Source organism: Cottoperca gobio, unplaced genomic scaffold (assembly GCF_900634415.1).
Source record: "Cottoperca gobio unplaced genomic scaffold, fCotGob3.1 fCotGob3_378arrow_ctg1, whole genome shotgun sequence".
NCBI classification, from domain to species: Eukaryota; Metazoa; Chordata; class Actinopteri; order Perciformes; family Bovichtidae; genus Cottoperca; species Cottoperca gobio.
This window is the reverse complement of record NW_021166971.1, coordinates 132,587-149,420: the sequence shown is the minus strand read 5'-3', so window position 1 is coordinate 149,420 and position 16,834 is coordinate 132,587. Positions and strand designations below refer to the sequence as shown.

At 41.9% G+C, this 16,834-nt stretch overlaps 1 protein-coding gene and 1 long non-coding RNA gene across 4 annotated transcripts; one reads left to right on the top strand and one right to left on the bottom strand.

The window, feature by feature from the left end:
- Positions 1–487: 487 nt before the first annotated feature.
- LOC115005838 (peroxisome assembly factor 2-like) lies at positions 488–10,111 on the top strand. 3 transcript variants are annotated; one of them, XM_029427808.1, is made up of 18 exons: positions 488–1,040; positions 1,664–2,275; positions 2,876–3,045; positions 3,662–3,745; positions 4,082–4,202; positions 4,579–4,712; positions 4,812–4,917; positions 5,092–5,294; positions 5,661–5,847; positions 7,432–7,508; positions 7,613–7,730; positions 7,824–8,029; positions 8,160–8,221; positions 8,322–8,430; positions 8,521–8,637; positions 8,892–8,969; positions 9,199–9,338; positions 9,821–10,111. In XM_029427808.1, exons 1-18 carry the CDS (start codon positions 534–536, stop codon positions 9,955–9,957), a joined length of 3,168 nt encoding a protein of 1,055 aa, XP_029283668.1. In that variant the 5' UTR covers positions 488–533; the 3' UTR covers positions 9,958–10,111. The 3 variants fall into 3 exon arrangements, with proteins under 3 accessions (XP_029283668.1, XP_029283669.1, XP_029283667.1); XM_029427809.1 differs by having other exon boundaries at positions 1,661–2,275; positions 4,815–4,917; XM_029427807.1 differs by having other exon boundaries at positions 1,661–2,275.
- A 3,322-nt stretch (positions 10,112–13,433) lies between these two features.
- Positions 13,434–16,525, bottom strand: LOC115005836 (uncharacterized). The gene is made up of 2 exons (XR_003831990.1): positions 16,387–16,525; positions 13,434–15,002 (listed from the first exon to the last, which is right to left on the bottom strand). It is a non-coding gene; the product is annotated as an uncharacterized LOC115005836 (long non-coding RNA).
- Between the last annotated feature and the right edge of the window lie 309 nt (positions 16,526–16,834).

Here is a 16,834-nt window from a genome sequence, read left to right as displayed (position 1 = left end):
TCATACTTATGCACTTTTACTTAAGCAATATTTTTAATGCAGCAATATATAGTCACTAAAATGTAACTGTTGTCTGCCACACGGCCACAATATCCTGTGTAATATTAAAGCAACATGTCAGAGTCACTACCAGTGACTGCAGACTAAACTGTAATGTCAGTTTTAATTCAAGTTTAAATTAAAAATAAAAATAGTTATATGAGTGTATATTATTATTATTATTATTAGTAAAATAATAATAATAATAATAATAATAATATTAATAATATTATAATATGAATAATATAATAATAATAATAATATTAATAATATAATAATAATAATATTAATTATACAATAATTATAATAATAATAATATTAATAATAATATAATTATAATATTAATAATAATAATAATAATAATAATAATAATAATAATAATAATAATAATAATAATAATAATAGTGGTATGTAGTTCCTCATGTCGTCCACCAGGTGGCGGTGCCGATCCACCGGAAACCATGAAGAAGTAGCGGCGGTGACGTAGGTCCAAGATGGCGGTGCAGGTGGAGTTGTGTTGCTTAGAAACTTTCCCCTCACACCTGAGTCCTCTGGATGTTTTGATATTAAAGTCACACCTGGACTCGGTTTTCCAGAATGACACCGATCCACCGACCGTCCTCTTCACCCCGCAGCGGCCTCAGGGCTCCGGGAGGCCGGGCATTTTACTGCGCGTTCACCCGACCACCGAAGAGGAGACTGCGGGCTCCCCCGGAACCGAATCTGAGAGCCGGGTCCGGCTGTTAACCAGCCGCCTCTTCCTGCGGCACCACGGGCTCCAGAGGCTCGGCAGCACGGGGACTGTCCGGGTTCTGGATCCAGTCCCCCTGGAGAGAGTGGTGCTGGGAGCCCGCAGCAGGCAGAGCCTCCGCTGGGCCGGAGCTGAGCAGTTCACCGGTGGGCTGCTGGAGCTCTGCCGCCCGGGACAGTGGCTGCTGGCCCGGCAGGGAGACCCCCTGCTGCTGCCCAGACACCTGCTGCAGGGAGACGACCCTGGACAGGTGAGACCCCGGAACAGGTTATATCCAGACTGAAGACTATAAACACTTTATTAATACTTCATCAACACGTCAGTCACTAAACTTCATCAGCTGCATTTCTGTGACTACAAATAATTAAATACTATATATATATATATATATATATATATATATATATATATATATATATATATATATAATATATATATATATATATAATATAATATAATATAATATAATATATATATATAAAATATATATATAATATAATATATATATAATATATATATATATATATATATATATATATATATATATATATATATATATATATATATATATATATATATATATATTAGTCCTTATCCTGAAGTTTCCTTAAAGTTCTGAAATGTATACATTATATATTATATTATATTATATTATATTATATTATATTATATTATATTATATATTATGTGGCATGTATATGCAACAGCATCAACTCTTACTATCAACACTGTCAGATATTAAAATATTTCCGATAAACTTGTTATTAACTAGAAATATCATAACAGGGTTTGATAACTTTTGTTAAAGTTTATTAATATAATTGGAAACAGAACAGCTGGTTTGATGAAGTGTTTTCTCTTCGGGTGCAGCAGCAGCTGTTGGAGCTGCTGGTGTTGGAGTGCAGTCCTGTAACGCAGGGACGGATCACCGCCGACACCTCTCTGGTTCTGACGGACTGCTGGGACTCGGTGGACCACCCAGCCGCCCCCCCATCCTGCAGACCGCTCAGATTGTGTGTGTCAGACTTCGCTCATTACGCCGATGGCCTCGGCGGGGGGCGATCCCTTCTCGACAACAGGAAGCTGCTGGGCTCGGGGTTCTCGGGCGTCCTGCAGGCGCTGGAGTGCAGGGTGGACGTCCGGGTGGTGGACGCTCAGCGCTGGCTCGGGGTCAAAGGTCAGCAGGGAGCTGCTGTGGACGTGGACAGCTGTGTGTTTGTGAGCAAACAGCTGCTTCTCAGGCTGGGGCTGTTTAACCAGGAGTGGGTGAAGCTGTCGAGGCCGGGCGCATCCTGCAGACCTCCTGCGGGTCACACTGACGTCCGGGCGGGCGACTGCAGACAGCGGCTGGTCTCTGTGCTGGTGGTGGATTTAACACCAGACCTGCAGAACCACGATGAAGTTGGTTTCATATCCGCAACTCTGTGGTTCAACATGACGGACGGAGACGTGATCCCTGTGAACAGCTGCACGCTGAGGATGAAGGTGCAACTAAAGATCACTATCACGATGTAGACCCGTGCAGGACGCTAAATATCTGTTAAAGGTTAATCTCATTCTGAATTTAGTATTGCTCAAGATCTTATTCTACTGACTTAAGAAATCTTTGTTTGGTACAGATCCTCTCAAAAACATCACGTGATCATTTTAATATATTAATATATTATAGAATTATAATTCCCTCTAATATCATGAATCGTATCGCAATTGCAATATCGAAAATAAGTGCAATTAGTTTTTTTCAAAATTGTTCAACACAATCAATGAACACACTAGTGGTACCCAACCTAGGGGTGGGGGCCCCTGAGAGGGTCGTGAGGTGGGTATGTCTTTCATATCCTCAGCATTATTTCCGTCAGTACAACAAAACTATTTCTCCTTCACCAGTTTATCTTTCCACTTTTCTAGAACAATATTTCCTGCTGATTTTTCACATTAAAAGCCAATGCCAGAAGGCTTTTAATGTGAAAATCAGCAGGAAGTGTTGATGTTCTTTGATAAAGAAAAACCAGAACAAAGTGTCATAATTGTTGAAATATAATGAGTTGTGTCCCATCATCCGGCTCTCTTGTTGTTTTGTCTCAGAGGTGGAGACCGTCTCCTCCGGCGCCCGGCGGGCATCACTCTGACAGTTTCTGTCGCTCGGCTTCTCCAGCGTTCGCCAGCGAGCTTCACATCCAGCCGGTCGTGTCTCCGCTGTACAACAACCTCAGCTGCTACGACAACCTGCTGTCTGAACACTTCAGGACGCCCAGGTCAGCCTCACATGCTGTGTCCCAGTTCCATAGTGCAAACTATCTGCATGTTATTAAGGTTATACTTAATAATGATTATTATGCTGTTACTGCACAAGAACATTCTTATATTATACCAACGCACGGGCAAGTCAAACAAAACGCTGTGCGATGGTTCCACCTGACTGACACTGAAGGACAGAGAGAGACAAAGATCCCTCTGAGCAACAGTTCAGTAAGAAGAAACTGGAAGCTGAACATCAACATGTGTGCAGATTCACACAGGAACTACTTCCTGTTTCAGTGTCAGGATCACAGTAAAGCCTCTAACAAGCAGGAACTAACAGGCAACGTGTTGCTTTATCAACATGTTCTTCAACCTTCACAATAAAAGGTTAGTCTAGTGTCAGCACTGCTGGAGCTGCATCAGGGAGCATCAGCTGAACTCTGGACGGACACGTCACAGTTCAAACCTTCAGTCTCACACTGAGTCGACTGCAGAGAAGAGAAACACACAGACTGAACATTTAGAGCCTGAACGCACCGTCGTGGTTCAGTAATGATCCAGGGTCTCCTACACTTGCAGCGCTGTGGGGACGTTTGAGTTGTTGAATTCTCTCGTCCTCTTTGTGTGCAGGCTGGTTTCAGAGGGAGACGTCCTGACAGTTCCAGCTGAACACCATCCCGACCTGCTGGAGAACAATTCAGAGGGAATACACAGGTACATGTGTCCACGTCTGTTCATCGGCCTGCTGAACACAGCAGAGCACATGCATGTGATTATTTATACTGTTTTGCTTTCTTAACATGTTGCTCGACATGTAAACAAGATTACGATGTAGAGTAAATATATAATTATAAAACAGATATTCAGATTTCTTTAGGAGAGTTAATCTCAACTAGTGCAGTTATGACTTGTGAACTGTCTTAAGCATCAATATGACGATCTACAGGAGAGGATGTAGTCCTACCTGTAATCAATAAACAATACATTAAACTCTCCGTCTTTAACTGTGTTGACCTGCTCAGTGTCTGCGTGACCTTTGACCTCCGCCAGGTGTCCAGTGCTGTTCTTTAAAGTGCAGAAGGTGTGTCCGTCTGCAGAGAGAGAAGAAGAAGAAGAAGAAGGAGGAGGAGAAGCTCACCTGGCTGACAGACAACACACCTCGCTATACATGGTGACCTTTGACCTTTGACGTGTGTCAGTGTGTGTGTCGGTGTGTGTCAGTGTGTGTCAGTGTGTGTGGTTGCGTTCCAAATCACATACTTTTAGTATGTACAGCAGCGGCCCTCACAAAGTCCTGCATACATTCAGGACATACTACTTTGTCATAACATGAACTTGAGCGTTGATCAAATATCTGCTGTGCAAAGGATTGTGGGTCAGAATAACCAGAAGCGTCTGCTGGCTTGTAGTGCAGACTGACCGGATGCAGGACGACATCCTGGTATTTTTGGCAAACTTTATTTGACATACTATGTGTTGGGACGCACTAAAGTACAAGTGGTGATGAGCTGTGATACTCTAAATACTAAGTGTGTGTGTGTCCTCAGCAAGCATCCACCAGCAGCCCCGCCCCCTGCCTCTCTGTGGAGGGTCCGTCTCTGTGGAGCAGTCTGTCTCCTCCGGGCCTCATCAAGACCGTGGAGCTCCTCAGCAGCATCATCCTGCCACACCTGCACCACAGGTAACTCCCCGCTCTGCTTGCAGCTCAGACAGGAAGTGTAATAGAGAGACGCATGATGGGACATGGGATCAGTGATGTCATTGTTTTGTGTGGTTCTAGCAGCTCCCTGTCTGCCTGCACCGTCCTCCTTCATGGTCCTGCAGGAAGTGGGAAAATGACAGCGGTCAGCGCGGCGAGTCGCAGACTGAACCTCCACCTGCTAAAGGTACGACTTCTTCTTCTTCTTCTTCTTCTTCTTCTTCTTCTTCTTCTTCTTCTTCTTCTTCTTCTTCTTCTTCTTGGTAGATTAGTAGTGAGTAAGGTATTGTATAATATAAGCACATTATATGTGAGTGTGTACAAACCTGCTGCTGTTACACTTCCTGTTTCCTGTGTGCAGGTGGACTGTGTGAGTGTGTGCGCTGACACTCCTGCAGCCTCGGAGGTGAAGCTGACCTCGGTGTTTCAGCGGGCCGACGCCATGCAGCCCTGCGTCCTGCTGCTCAGGAACCTGCAGCTCCTGCTCCGACCTCGAGGTGGCGCCGAGGAGGACGGCAGAGTCCAGGCCGCGCTCAGCCAGCTGCTCCACAGCGCCCCCACCAGGTGACTGACTGCATCCAACCCTCATGCTGGAACACTGATCTGTGACTCTTGATGGAGGGTGTCCACATACAACAAACAACTCGTATAAAATACATCTGAACATTTATGTTTGTTGTCTTTATTTAAACAATGACACGAGTAGAATAAGTATCTTTATTATTTAGTACTTAATGGTGTAAATTCCTCAGAACGCCGTCATCTGAACCAGAACTCACAGAATCACCTGCTGGAGTGGATTAAAAGTTGATCAGTGGATTTAGTTGAAGTGAAACTGAGGCAGTGGACGAGCTCTCAGAGATCTCGCAGCCGTTTGTTTGTAATGAATCCTGAGTGTATAACGTCTCAGAGGTCGTCTTTGTGTTTCAGTGTGATGGTGGTGGCGACGGTCTGCAGACCTCGGGAGCTGTCTGCAAGTGTCATGGCAGCGTTTGTCCACCAGGTGGCGTTGGAGAGTCCCACCGAGGAGCAGCGGCGCTCCATGCTGGTCAGCCTGAGCCGAGACCTCCACCTGGGGAGAGACGTGAACCTGGAGAGACTCTCCAAACTCACCGCGGTACGTCACTGTTAATGTTCACACCAAAGAAATGAAAACGCCTCAAGAGAAGAACTCGAGAGAAGAACTCGATAGAAGAACTCTAGACAAGAACTCGAGAGAAGAACTCGAGAGAAGAACTTGAGAGAAGAACTCGATAGAAGAACTCTAGACAAGAACTCGAGAGAAGAACTCGAGAGAAGAACTCGATAGAAGAACTCGATAGAAGAACTCTAGAGAAGAACTCGAGAGAAGAACTCGAGAGAAGAACTCTAGAGAAGAACTCTAGAGAAGAACTCTAGACAAGAACTCGAGAGAAGAACTCTAGAGAAGAACCCGATAGAAGAACTTGAGAGAAGAACTCGAGAGAAGAACTCTAGAGAAGAACTCGATAGAAGAACTCTAGAGAAGAACTCGATAGAAGAACTCGAGAGAAGAACTCGATAGAAGAACTCGATAGAAGAACTCGATAGAAGAACTCGATAGAAGAACTCTAGAGAAGAACTCGAGGGAAGAACTCGAGAGAAGAACTCGAGAGAAGAACTCGAGAGAAGAACTCTAGAGAAGAACTCGAGAGAAGAACTCGAGAGAAGAACTCGATAGAAGAACTCGATAGAAGAACTCTAGAGAAGAACTCTAGACAAGAACTCGAGAGAAGAACTCTAGAGAAGAACTCTAGACAAGAACTCGAGAGAAGAACTCTAGAGAAGAACCCGATAGAAGAACTCGAGAGAAGAACTCGAGAGAAGAAACTCGATAGAAGAACTCGATAGAAGAACTCGAGAGAAGAACTCGATAGAAGAACTCGATAGAAGAACTCGATAGAAGAACTCGATAGAAGAACTCTAGAGAAGAACTCGAGAGAAGAACTCGAGAGAAGAACTCGAGGGAAGAACTCGAGAGAAGAACTCGAGAGAAGAACTCGAGAGAAGAACTCGAGAGAAGAACTCGATAGAAGAACTCGATAGAAGAACTCTAGAGAAGAACTCTAGACAAGAACTCGAGAGAAGAACTCTAGACAAGAACTCGAGAGAAGAACTCTAGAGAAGAACCCGATAGAAGAACTCGAGAGAAGAACTCGAGAGAAGAACTCTAGAGAAGAACTCGATAGAAGAACTCTAGAGAAGAACTCGATAGAAGAACTCGAGAGAAGAACTCGAGAGAAGAACTCGATAGAAGAACTCGAGAGAAGAACTCGAGAGAAGAACTCGAGAGAAGAACTCTAGAGAAGAACTCCAGAGAAGAACTCTAGAGAAGAACTCTAGAGAAGAACTCCAGAGAAGAACTCTAGAGAAGAACTCCAGAGAAGAACTCCAGAGAAGAACTCTAGAGCGCGCAAACCTCCGCTTCACGCGTTCCTCGACTGGTTCCATTTCCCGAGATGGGAAGTTCTTCCCAAAAGTTCTGTCTCGCAATGTTAACGAAAGTGAAACATAATTTGTGTGGTTCTTCCTTTGCTTCACCCGTCCCACAAGTTTCATGGAAATCGGGCAGGAATATTGTAACCCTGCTGACGAACACACAAACATAATACCAGAGGGGTGCAAAGGGTATTTAAATCTATTTAAATCTTCATCACTGATTCCTCCTCCTCTTCCTCCTCAGGGGTTTGTGTTGGGGGATCTGAGTGCTCTGCTTGTCGAGGCTGGTCGAGCGGCCTGTCGGAGGCTGATCCAAACCTGGTGAGACTAAAGACAAATGAGGCGACTCTATAGTTCTGAGCACAAACAGACTAATAAATAAAGAATGGACTCATGGTATTAAGAGTGTGTGTGCGTGTGCGCAGTGTTGGCCGGCAGGAGGAGGATCTGTGCTCCAGTGGAGTCTCCATCCTGAACCTGGACTTCACCTCCGCCCTGGAGACCCTGCAGGACGTCCTGTCCACGGCCATCGGAGCCCCCAAGGTGACGATACAACGGGCCTCTAAATAAATCAAGCGGTCCGATGTTGTGTCCTCTGCTCTCTGTGACTCTCGCCCTGCGGCTGTGTGTGAACAGATCCCTGATGTGCATTGGGAGGACGTTGGAGGTCTGCAGCAGGTGAAGAAGGAGATCCTTGACACAGTCCAGCTTCCTCTGCAGCGTCCAGAGCTCCTGTCTCTGGGTCTGAGCCGGACCGGAGTCCTGCTGTACGGACCACCAGGAACGGGGAAAACTCTGCTGGCCAAAGCCGTCGCTACAGAGTGCTCCATGACCTTCCTCAGGTAGGAACACTCTGCAACCAAAGAGAGAGTCATCCTCATATGGGACATTTAGCAGAACACAAGCCTCTAAAGAATATAACGTCCCGGTAGAAGCAGGAGAAACGATCAAAACGATGTTTGTGTGTTTCAGTGTTAAAGGTCCAGAGCTCATCAACATGTACGTGGGTCAGAGTGAAGAGAACATCAGAGAAGGTCGGTCTCACTTAAAGGACCATTCTGGTGTTTAAAAATATATAAAGGTGTACTCACCGAGGTAACATCTGAGATCAGTGAGCGTGTGTGTTGTGTTCAGTGTTCTGCAGGGCGCGATCTGCAGCGCCGTGTGTCGTCTTCTTTGATGAGCTGGACTCTCTGGCTCCCAGCAGGGGGCGCAGTGGAGACTCTGGAGGGGTGATGGACAGGTGAGATACCTGCACGACGAGGCAAGATTTTAATTGTCTCTTTTATTGTGAAGCAGGATCAATAAAGTTTGATTGAATCTTCTCGTACAGAGTCGTGTCGCAGCTGCTGGCCGAGCTCGACGCTCTGCAGTCGTCCGTCGGGGTTTTTGTGATCGGAGCCACAAACCGTCCAGACCTGCTGGACCAATCACTGCTGAGGCCCGGCAGGTCAGAGGTCACACACACACACACACACACACACACACACATACACCGTGTACAATATTTAATGTGGCTAAGGAAGTTTTCGTCTCTCCTGAAGTAAAAGTCGTGTTTCAGATATTTTCTTCTTCTGCACGTTTCCAAAAACCTCAGAATTGACATGTTTCCCAAATGTAATATTGTATACTGTAATAATGTATAAATATGTGCACATGTGGAATAAACCGGTGACCAGATGTTTCCCTTTGTGTCTTCTTCAGGTTTGATAAACTCGTCTATGTTGGAATCAACGAGGACCGAGACTCTCAGCTGCAGGTTCTGCAGGCCATCCTCAGAAAGTAAGAGCTGCTCCCCCTGCTGGAGACTTTAGGTTTTAAAAACACTCACACATGTAAACAGCAGCTCAAACAGGTTCTCTGTAGTGAAACTTGATTTCAGGTATTAATGCAACAGTTTAAAATGAAGATCCTCGTAATACATTTAAAACCAGTATAATTCTGTGTTCCTGTAGATTCTGAGATGTTTGAGGGGTTTCGTGTCCCAAAAGTAAATAAATGTTGTGTTCAGGTTCCAGGTGGACTCTGCTGTGGACCTGCAGCAGGTGGTGGCTCGCTGCCCCGATCACATGACCGGCGCCGACCTGTACGCTCTCTGTTCGGACGCCATGACGGCCGCCATCAAGAGGAAGATCTCCCTCATCGACGACGGTAAGAAAACACCACGTCCAACAGGAAGTGAGCTCAAACTCACTTCCTGTCCTGAAAGGTTGATCCTTTTCAGTGCACTCATTAATATACTGCAAACAGTTCTAACATCACAATATTCATCGTCACATTTTTATCTGCTTCTGTTTCACACAACATAAAACATAATTAACTTTTTATTTCAAAGCAGCAGATGTGAGCAAAGAGAAACATGAGAATGGGACATAATGGTTTAAATAAAGGCTTCAATAAAAACAAAAATCCTATGATTTACAGACGTCTCTTTATGTATCCATGGCCACAGACCCACCGGCGTTTTCAGTCCTAAATGGCGGCAACGGCCATCGAGCGCAGGTGGGCAAAAAAGAGCCAGTTTGTGTCCTTGTTTCTATTGTTTCTCTTTACCGTTTGTCTGTTTCTCTCTCCCTTTCTCCGCCTCTCTACTACCTGTCTCTCTTTCCCTCTCTCACCTGTCTGTCTCTCAGGTCTGGACTCAGAGGACTCTCCTCTCCTCGTCTCCGTTGAGGATTTCTCTTCAGCGTTAGAAAACTTCAAGCCGTCGGTTTCGGACAAGGAGCTGCTGAGATACAGAAGCATTCAACAGAAACTCTCTGCAAAGTAGAAACTGAGGAGGTTCTCGCTCCAACAGAACATACGGACGGGGTTAAAGGTCTAATGTAAAGTGCAATCAACATTGTAAAATACTGTAATTTATGTAAAGTTAATTTATAAAATTGTGAAATATAATTATTAAATACAGAAGTTGACTAATGAAACCAGACGTGAGATTTCAGTTTTTTTTTCCTCATGGAAGCACCTCAACTACATCATCTGCTGTCAGATCAGTGTTAACTATAATTAATAATAATATATATTTATTTATAATAAATATATATTTATTACAAATAAATATGTATAAATAAATATGTATTATAAATAAATAAATATGTATTATAAATAAATATATATTTATTATAAATAAATATAAATATATATTTATTATAAATAAATATAAATATATATTTATTATAAATAAATATATATTTATATTTATATATATATATATATATATATATATATATATACATATTTATTATATATAAATATACATATTTATTATAAATATTTCTAATTATCATGTGATTAATTGATAATTGAATCAGGTGGAGGATTTCTTCACACACCAAAGTCTAACATGTTTAATTTGGCTTTTAACAAATCTTTTTTTATTATTAACCATCACTGCAGTACACTGCCTCATACTATTATTAGTGTAATCTTACCCAGTGTTAAATATGACGACTTAATCACACATGTATATTTAATATTGTAAACAAATGCTTTTTAAAGGCACGATGGGTCTTAAGCCTCCTAAGTGGTTTGTTTTGCCCCCCTCTGTTTAAGCTTTATGTATCTTTAGAAAAAAAGCAAAACCAACAACATTACTGGCTGAGACATGTGACTGTGGTTGTCGTGGGCAGTGAGAGAGAATGAGAGAGAGCGCTGCAAGCCTCAAACAGTTGTTTTGGAAGAGAATTGTTCATAAATTCAAAATATATTTAGCGCTCCAATAGTGCTACGTTCTTACGTGAGTGCCAATAAATGTATTCTTTCATTTTTAAACGGTAGCTTTATGTTGTTATTTAGCATTTCTGAGGCTATTGCATGGTAAGATTAATGCATTTTATTTTGTGAAAATAATTTCCCCCTCGCAATTTTGTTAACTGCCCCCCTCAGTCTTCATCCTGGCGCCGGGCCTGGTCGGGTCACATCGTCACACAGACATTTAAAACTAGAATCCAGGTGTGAAGAAATGTTGAGATTAAAGAAAAAGTCATGAAACTTTAAACAATGATGCTGATTTTATCATTTTTGTCAAAACAAAAAAATGAAGTCATTTCTTAAGTCATTATTAATAGTTCTACTAAATGCAACTGTAGAGCATAAAGAAGTTAAGAGATTCAATCATAATACACTTTCATTATCAAACACATTCTACATTTCACTGCAGTTGTCATAAAACTTAATCGATTTGGCAGCTGTTGAGTCTTTGCTTCACAAAGTCATGACATGCCGAGATGCTAAGCTATATACAGCTAGCCACTTTTATTTTTTAATCTTCAAAACATCAGAATCACCTCAACAAATAAAGCAGTATATAGAGGAACCCCCAAAGAATTAGATGCAATCTAATGTTCATTTTTGACACTCGATCAAAACCAGGAAGTAGCTACAACCCAAAATGTCTAGAGTGGAAATGAATTATGTCACAGTTGTAACGCAGTCGACAGTTAAACAACGCAGATTTACTGAGAGCAGCATTGCTAAACAAAAAAACACCTGAAGGGTTTTGTAGTCGTGCTGTTCTCCCGCTTGTATTCCCTTCAAAATCTAAACTCCTAGCTAGCGTTAGCATGCTAACCTGAATATTTGCAGGCCAGCTTTCACATTCTGCTGTAAAAACCTTGTAAAATGGTAAGAAGTAATAATTTAGTAACACTACTACGAAACATCTGGTAGAGTAGTTGAGCCACTTAGCCGTCTTCTACTGTAAAGTTATACATAAAGGAACGGTTAGCAAAGCTAGCTAAGTTAGCATAATTGGCTGTTGCCCGTACATTCCTCCCTGACAGATTCAGCCCCTCCATCATAGTTACTGATGCATTGCTTCTACCTCATGTAAACATTTTTATCATATATTAATCACGAAAAATTCTTACTTCCTATCCTAGACCTCGCTACTTGTTAGCTATGAAGCTAGTTTTGGCTAGTAAGTGCTAACCTTTGGTTAGCTACAGGGCTGTCACTTTTCAACAGGAATTCAGTATCATTCAAACGTGGGAAAAATGTTGTTTGATTTCTAATGACCACCGCAAATAAAACATGTAATTCTACAGCTTAGCATTAGGCTATTAGCCTGTTCTTATTCTATACAACAAGATTATTTCTTTTTTTAAATGACAGCCCTGTCTATCGTAGCACATTGTAGGCAGTTAACAAAAACAAAGTTCAGCGATCATGAAGGTACGATAGCTACCATGTGGTCTGCATCAGTTTGGCCGATATCTAATTAATTTAATTGAAAGAATTGTGATCTTACAATCACAGCATCAGATTTAAAGGTTTTTATATTTAGCAGTTTTTATTATATTCTAAAATTGTGAGAATATAGGCTACTAAGAAAGGAGTAATGGGGCAGTGACAGTGTAAATAGAGATCAGTATCAGTAGCATTGGCAGTTGGCTCTTACCTGCTTTACGCTAATAAAAAACTTTTTCTTTGCTAGCTAGGTAGCCGGACCGTGCAGATTTTCGAAATAAATTCCCAGAACTTTATTTAAGCAATCTTTGTAGCAGAACTGACTTTGCAACAAAATATAGCAACAGAGCCTCGCCTCAACATGGCAAAGTAAAGAAGAAATAGTCAAATCTGAATACGCCTACAAGAGTAAAGATATCCAGAACCTTCTGAAATGTGTTGGTGGATTACACATAACTTCATTTTATCAATCCCGTTAATCAGTACAAATATCCGGTGACACTTTATATTAAGTCAGTAGTTTATTTTCTTTGATATCACTTTTTACAGCAGGTCGATATGGTTAACAAAGACTAGGTTTCCTTTGATGGATGTCACTAGGAACATTTTAAAAATGGCCTGAAATAAAGATTCATCAGATATCTTAAAATTTAGTTTTTTTTTAAATGTTGAATGACAAGCAAAAAATACTACAAGTAGAGAACTTAATATAAAGTGTTACCATGTTAGATTCAGCTCAACATGCTGGATGATTTGGTTTTTAAGTGAATCCATCATCATTGCGAAGCGACTACCATACGACTGCCACACATCCACCAGGACATAACCACACAAACACCTCGAAGAATGGGAATCTGGAGAAACTTAAAATAGTTGGCAAGAAAAGGACTAAATATTGCCATGGGTTAGGGTTAGCGTTCTTGCTGGTCACGTGATGATGTTACAGTTAGCCATCTTGCTAAAGCTAGCTAACTGTAAAACTGTAATTATTCTGATGAGGTGTATTAATTAAAACGGCGTCTCTGGTGGTGTTGAACAAAATGAGACTGAAGGCTTCACTTGGTCAAAAGAAAAAATGCGTACCATTTTATTTAATACTTTTTGTTCCATATAATGCTTCAAATAAATCAAAGTAGTTTCTAAGCACACCATTACACCCCTGTTCTTCAGTGTAAATCAGTATAAAGATGTTCACATTGATCTCTGACTTCCTAATATCTGATCTGGTGATATAACGGTCCTCTCTCAACCAACAACGTTCTTAGTCAAATCCTATTAAAAGGACATTTTTGGCTCGATGCAATTTAAATTTGCGTAAATGTTTCTGCGATGTAGCTTCTGAAGTTCCATCTCCTGAGGCTTGTAAGAGAACATAATATAATGTTGGTGAGATTCAAACATCCCACATGAGACTCTCCATCGTCTGTGGTAACCATGTGGTTATGATTACGTCCTGACAAACGCAACGAATATTAAGCGTTTTGTTCCAAAACTTATTCTACCCACTTTATGAAAAATAAAATGGAAAAAAAACATTAAGTTTGTCTAAAACCTAGAAGCTCGAGTCTGCAAATGTCTCATTTAGTCAAATAAAGACTTCAAGTTCCTCGACTGCATGTCCTGCAACAACAGCACAGATAATGAAGCGAAACAGTGATTAGCACGATGCAGTGTCTGAATCTCGAATTTACTCATTTTCATACCATCAAGGATTGAATAATGAAAACGTTCACATTTTGTGGTGCATGTCATGTGACGCTTCGTATTGAATGGAAGCCATGGATGCATAAGAAATAGATACCGAACCCAAAGATGGCGCCTATTCAACACAATGAAAACTGCTCGCCTGGCGCATTCCCCAAAAAGGTTTTCTAGCTTCCCGGTTAACTTTGGCGTCATGCGGCCCACTCAATATGCGCCCGACCCATAGACTTTACATTTTGATGACGTAGCAGGTTTTAAAATGTATTTTCTCTGCTCGAGGAAAGTTTTACAAATATGAACCCTCCATGGATCAAAGATTCATAATTGACCTTGTTTGCACTTCAACGTGTCCTGTCAACAGTTTACAGTTTTATAATGGTGGTCTATGAGGAAAATGCTTTTTGGGCATTGGAAGCAAGGCTGAGCGCGGCGCCGTACCCACGTCTTATTGTACATTCATGGTGTAAGCGAGCTACTTGTTAAGTTTCTATCTGACAGAAGAATGTGAGGCAGCAGTTGGCGTCCCGTCAGAGTTTAATCAGCAGCTGGTTTGGACTCTTCTGAGACTCAAACACACGGACCTGGAAACCTGAAAGAGGCTGAACTGAGAACACAGGGACAGTTTGTGTTGGGATGGGAATGATGTACAAGCCACAGTCATTACAGTCTAATGAGCCAAAACAGATGTATATTTCGAGAGAGGGGGTGAAGCCGTAGTCCAGGTCTGGGTGTAACCCGGATTAATCTGTCTCAATCTCTGTGGTTCGTCCTCTTGCTTCACTCTGTTTTGTGGTTCCTGGATTTTAGTTCGTTGCTGGGGCAAAGATCCAACACACAGGTCTTCCTTTTCTTTGTCTTCCATGTCTCACGAGCAGATCCTCTCCTTTAAGGTCTCAGGTGAAGTGGGGCATCCGGCTGCAGGTTCTGGAAGAGAGGGAACGTTGGGTTTTTGATGGACCGTCTTTTCACTCAGACTGTTTTCTTTGTTCACTTTTATTGAGCAGAGAAAACAAGCAGACAGGTGGGGGAAAAAGACAAACTTCTTTGGGAAAAATTCATGATTTCAGAACTTTTTCTAACCAACAACCACAAGCTGGACACAAAACCCCATGAAAACCACAGAAGAAGAATGAAAACTCTTCTAGCTGATTGTGGTGTGAGGTTATGTCCCGGCAACTTTCGGGAAAGATGTTGGTCAGCGTGTCCCGTCTCATGTTTCAAGTCAGTGTCTGACTTTTTAAAAATTAAACCCACCATCCAGGAGCGGACTACCCCGATTATAAAACAGCTGTTTTGGACTGAAGCATGAAATAAAAAAATTAAAGCAAAACGTTAATTCCACCTTTGACACCTGTGAAATCGCTTATTAACGTACCGCATACTGCCTACTAAATTAACGATTAAGTATGTCATTACCAGCAGAAGGTTCACACTGATATACACGAGCAATACGTCTTCTCTGCGTCACATGACGCGTCAACTTCACTCACCATCATTAATAACTATTTTATCAAAAAGTTCATTTGATTATTTAAACCGTCTTCCTCGGCAAGTCCGCCTTTGGATGGTTGAGTACGTCCAGAAAGCTCACAGCTCATACTTATTGCTAATCTAGTATACACCGGTAATTATTGCGTACAAGAAATCCACATATTCAATATTATGTCATATTAAGTATGAGTAATATGTTATTATGCGATTTCGAACACGTTCATCCAGCTGTTTGACGGGTGATTTGTTCTGTTTCTACTCTAAAGACGCCTGAAGAAGATCCGTTTACAGAAAAACTAAACACTAAATTAGGCTGGACAAACAACCCACAATGCAACAGTCTGTAGTACTCTCACCATTCAACAGAACATCTGATCTCATGAACGCATAGATTTCTCGTATATAATAAGATCCTTTAGAAGTAATAGCCAGAAAAATATTTAGGTTTAGCACTCACGTGACTCTGCTCGCCTGTGTGTGTGTGTGTGTGTGTGTGTGTGTGTGTGTGTGTGTGTGTGTGTGCAACCCAACCTGCACACCAGCCCTGGCATCGATTACGATTTTTTTTAACCTGACAGATATTTAATGAGATTCAGTGTCTTATATAACATTATTAGAAACATATTTAACTCCAGCCAGGACTTTGAATTAATCTGGATTATAATCATAATTTTCCAGTTCTGACGTTATTCTGTGTGTGCAGCTCTATCGTAACCAATTTCTGTCAACTTTACGTTTTCATCCTTTTTAACCACTCGCTGTGTTTCCGTTGATGGTCGGGTTCAGCATTCCTCCATGCAACATAAGCCATATTTACCGCTTACGTGGCCTTTGCTACTTTTGTGCGCTTCATCCTTTTCCTCCTCATGAGGGTCACCTGAGGCCTCTTCAACCCTGCGATCAGCAGCAGCAACCTGGGCCGCGACTTGGTGAGCCAGCTTCTCAGTAGCGTCCCCTTGGGAAACCTGCAGGAACAGAAGGAGTCTGTTACAGCCAGGACACCCACAGAATCAGGATGATATTAATACTCCCTGGTTATTGGCCACTTAGTTTATAAAACCATAAAGATAATATAGAGTGGTGCAGGGACGACAGATCTTTGGAAGTTAGCATCGCCCTGGTTCCCTCGAGAAAAAGCTAATGGGACTTTTCCATTGGATTTTGGATTATTACAGAAAATAAACTCTGTGGCAAACGAACGTTTATGATACTTACACGTTTTGTTCAGAAAGATAATCTTCAGAAGATGAACACCACTTGTATGA